General features: G+C 36.1%; 1 protein-coding gene across 1 annotated transcript in view; it reads left to right on the top strand.

Moving 5' to 3' along the window:
• Window positions 1-4,101: 4,101 nt before the first annotated feature.
• cdkl1 (cyclin dependent kinase like 1 (CDC2 related kinase)) overlaps window positions 4,102-4,732 on the top strand; it is a gene marked incomplete at its 5' end in the record, with an annotated part of 23,627 nt that continues 22,996 nt past the window's right edge. The window contains 1 exon segment of the mRNA XM_014023570.1: window positions 4,102-4,270. Coding sequence (XP_013879024.1) covers window positions 4,103-4,270 — 168 coding nt within the window.

Here is a 4,732-nt window from a genome sequence, read left to right as displayed (position 1 = left end):
CTAATAATTTTATTATTTCTAAATACATTTTTGGACAAATTAAAGAGCTAAAAGGCAAGAAGTTTGTAAAAAGATTCAGGCTGAATGATTGTTCCTGACTTCACCAGTTTGTTCATCAAAGGATGTTTTTAGCATCAGAGAGTCTGAACATAAATTAATATTTATAAGTTTAAAGCAGCTGGTTTGACCTCAGAACATGTGTGATGTGTGTCCGGCAGGTTTACAACAAACTGATTTTATTTCAATCATCTTTCTGGAGAAACAAGAAACCTCCCTGAACTGATTATAGCAGACGTAAACAAAAAACTGAGGAAGATTTGGAGATATGTTAACAAAACAAGAAGAAAATCAACTACAGAAATTGCAGTTTGTGTGAAAAGGCTGTGTGAAACAAGTGAGTTGTTTAAGCTGAAACATTAGCTAAAAGCTATAAATAGCAGAAGAGTAGATCAATGCTAAAAGCATCAAAAGCCTGCCTGAAAGCCAAAAGGTCCAGAACAATCGCTAAATATAGAAAAAAGCTAAATAAAACGACAAAACACAACATAAAAGCAGCAACTGTTTGGCTAAAATATAAAAATGAGCAAACAGCAAGCTAAGAGTGATAAAGTGCTAACTAAAAGAAAACAATGTTTTGATATAAATCAAAAATATCTCTCAGTAGGACTATTTCTAGGAGGAAAATAGTTTTCAACTAATATTTTTAAAAATGATAAACATTTTTGATACATGAACAGTTAAAAGAGTGCACACACTTACGGAAAGCTACCGCTGACAAATCCATGTTATCATTGTGTAAATGACGCGCAAATAACGCGTCAACAACACGTCAATCGCGCTTTGTTGATGCGTCGAAATTTGACACGTTTTTAACTCGTTGACTATGTGTAAAGTACGCGCCAACGCATAGTTTACACGTTGTTGACACATAGTTTACACGTTGTTGACACGTAGTTTACACGTTGTTGACATGTAGTTTACACGTTGTTGACAAGTAGTTTACACATTGTTGACACGTAGTTTACACGTTGTTGACACATAGTTTACATGTTATTAACACGTAGTTTACACATTGTTGACATGTAGTTTACACATTTTTGACACGTATTTTACACGTCGTTGACACATAGTTTACACGTTGTTGACACATAGTTCACATTATTGACACGTCGTTTACACGTTTTTGACGCATAGTTTACACGTTGTTGACACATATTTTACACATTTTTTGGCACGTAGTTTACACGTTGTTGACAAGTAGTTTATACGTTGTTGACACATAGTTTACACGTTGTTGACTCGTACTTTACACGTTGTTGACACGTAGTTTACATGTTATTAACACGTAGTTTACACGTTGTTGACACGTAGTTTACATGTTTTTGACACGTGGTTTACACGTTGTTGACACATAGTTTACACGTTGTTGACACAGTTTACATGTTATTAACACGTAGTTTACATGATGTTGACACATAGTTTACATGNGTTTACACGTTGTTGACACATAGTTTACACGTTGTTGACACAGTTTACATGTTATTAACACGTAGTTTACATGATGTTGACACATAGTTTACATGTTTTTGACACGTAGTTTACATGTTGTTGACACATAGTTTACACGTTGTTGACACATAGTTTACACGTTGTTGACACATAGTTTACACATTGTTGACACGTACTTTACATGTTGTTGACACATAGTTTACACATAGTTTACACGTTGTTGACACATAGTTTACACGTCGTTTACATGTTGCTGACACATAGTTTTACTCGTTTTTGACACATAGTTTACACGTCGTTTACATGTTGCTGACACGTAGTTTTACTCGTTTTTGACACATAGTTTACACGTCGTTTACATGTTGCTGACACGTAGTTTACACGTTGACACATAGTTTACACGTTGTTGGCACGTAGTTTTACACGTTTTTGACGCGACAACAACGTGTTAAATTTCGAAGCACATTTGACGCGTCATTTACGCGTCAAATGGACGCGTAATGATCACGTGGATTTGTCAGCGATGGCTTTCCATACACACTGCTCCATGTTGAAAACTTATGAACTGCTATATGAAACACAGGCTGTCTGTTAGCACAACATCTCATGACCCACTGGTTGATTTAGCCTTTATTTTTATAAAATCATATAAATAATCTTTTTTACCTGTGTACAGAAGTTTCTAAGCTGGTCTTATAGAACAGATGAACACATGTTTATAACAGGTCTATTATCACCAGCTTGCAGAATTTTGTTAAAGAAACTACAAGAGAGGGACTTTATTTTGAAAATCCTCAGAGGAAGTAAAGCTGAGTCTGTGTGACTTGGTGATGAAAACATGCTGCAGATGTGGAGCAGAGTCTGTCTGCTTCACAGCTCTGCTGCAAGGAGGAACAGGAGTCGATCACAGAAACATCTGCAGACCAGTAAGTCTGAAAACTTCCTTCATCCTGCAAACATAAACAGGAAGTGTTCCCCTGGAGATCTGCTTGTTTTGGGCTCATGAGGTTCTGTTGGATCAGGAGGTTCTGTTGGATCAGGAGGTTCTGTTGGATCAGGAGGTTCTGTTGGATCAGGAGGTTACTCTTTTCTCACCACATCCTGAACTATCAGGTTTAGAGAAATGTTTTTTTCTTTCTCATTTGATGTCAGACTTTCTCGGCTGTTTTCACTCTCGTGTTCCTGCGGGGAAATGACGTCACCCACTTTGCATTGCTAATGCTTCATTATGCAGCCTACCTGTGCAGGTGTAACGTTCCTCCTCCTGCACCTTTTACAGAGCTCACCTAAACATTTTGATCCCCGCATCAAATCTGCTTCATCATGCAGCTGGGCTCATGTTTAACTCAGACACGTTGTGATGGGATTATTTCAGATTAGCAGAAATAGATTGGATTATTTCAGAGATTTGTATAAATAGATTAGATTATTTCAGAGATTATCAGATTGGATTATTTCAGAGAATAGCAGAAATAGATTGTATTATTTCAGAGATTAGAAGAAATAGATTGAATTATTTCAGAGATTGACAGAAATAGATTGGATTATTTCAGAGATTGGCAGAAATAGATTGGATTATTTCAGAGATTCGCAGAAATAGATTGGATTATTTCAGAGATTGGCAGAAATAGATTGGATTATTTCAGAGATTCGCAGAAATAGATTGGATTATTTCAGAGATTGGCAGAAATAGATTGGATTATTTCAGAGATTGGCAGAAATAGATTGGATTATTTCAGAGATTGGCAGAAATAGATTGGATTATTTCAGAGATTGGCAGAAATAGGTTGGATTATTTCAGAGATTAGAAGAAATAGATTGGATTATTTCAGAGATTAGCAGAAATAGATTGGATTATTTCAGAGATTGGCAGAAATAGGTTGGATTATTTCAGAGATTAGAAGAAATAGATTGGATTATTTCAGAGATTAGCAGAAATAGATTGGATTATTTCAGAGATTAGAAGAAATAGATTGGATTATTTCAGAGATTAGCAGAAATGCTTTAAAATCAGACAACTTATGTAAAGACATTTTTTCTCAGGTTTATGTCTAAATCTTGTCAGTTTCTTCACCAGCCTTATTCTCTGAAATCTGCTTTAGCTCCTGGCTCTGTTTTTGTCTCAGTTTGTTGAAATTTCAGCCACAGTTTTGCTAATTTTAGCTTTTCGTTACATTTCTGCTTGTTTTAACCTTAACAGTAAAGTTCTGTAGCTCCTCACTTTGCACCTTTCTGCAGTTCAGCTGTCTGATTTATAAAGCAGGAGTTTTCCTCTAGCGTGATGCTGTTCTCRGTCAGATTACAGGTCCTTCTCAAAAAATTAGCATATTGTGATAAAGTTCATTATTTTCTGTAATGTACTGATAACATTAAACTTTCATATATTTTAGATTCATTGCACACCAACTGAAGTAGTTCAAGCCTTTTATTGTTTTAATATTGATGAATGATGCAATGAATCCAAAATATATGAAAGTTTAATGTTTATCAGTACATTACAGAAAATAATGAACTTTATCACAATATGCTAATTTTTTGAGAAGGACCTGTAGTTCTCCTGCCTCTTAATCTCGTTGCTTTTCTTTGCACAAGGATGGAGAAGTAYGAGAAGATGGGGAAGATTGGGGAGGGATCCTACGGTGTGGTCTTCAAGTGCAGAAACAAAGACACGGGTCAGATCGTGGCCATCAAGAAGTTTGTGGAGTCTGACGACGACCCCGTCATCAAAAAGATCGCTCTGAGGGAGATCAGGATGTTGAAGGTGCCCACACCAGATTATTTTAATCTGTACTGTCAAATCTAAAAGAGAAGTAGACAGGTCCATGTTTATTCTGCACTAAAAACAATCTGTTAAACGTAAACAACGTTTAAACAACGTTTAAACAACATTTAAACAACGTAACGCAACAAATGATCATAGTTGGATTTCATCATGTATAAAAACACTGAATCATTTTAAACTTCAGATCTGGAGCTAAGATCAGGTTGTGTGATGTGAAATGATCAAAGATGCACCGATGCAGTGGTGGGTTTTAATTAGTCATGCAGAGAGTGGGATGTTAGCATACAGCTGGACAACAGGAACTCATAAATAGACCAGTTGTCACAGCAACAGAGTGTTTATTACCTTCTGTTTATTTAGTCTATTTGCTGCTTATTAGTTTCAGCTGAAGCATCATTGCCTCTAATGTTTATGTCCTCTGTGTGTGTGTGTGTGGGGGGG

Source organism: Austrofundulus limnaeus, unplaced genomic scaffold (genome assembly GCF_001266775.1).
Source record: "Austrofundulus limnaeus strain Quisiro unplaced genomic scaffold, Austrofundulus_limnaeus-1.0 Scaffold377, whole genome shotgun sequence".
Classification (NCBI taxonomy): Eukaryota; Metazoa; Chordata; class Actinopteri; order Cyprinodontiformes; family Rivulidae; genus Austrofundulus; species Austrofundulus limnaeus.
The sequence above is the reverse complement of the archived record's forward strand: the minus strand, read 5'-3'. Positions and strand labels throughout refer to the sequence as shown.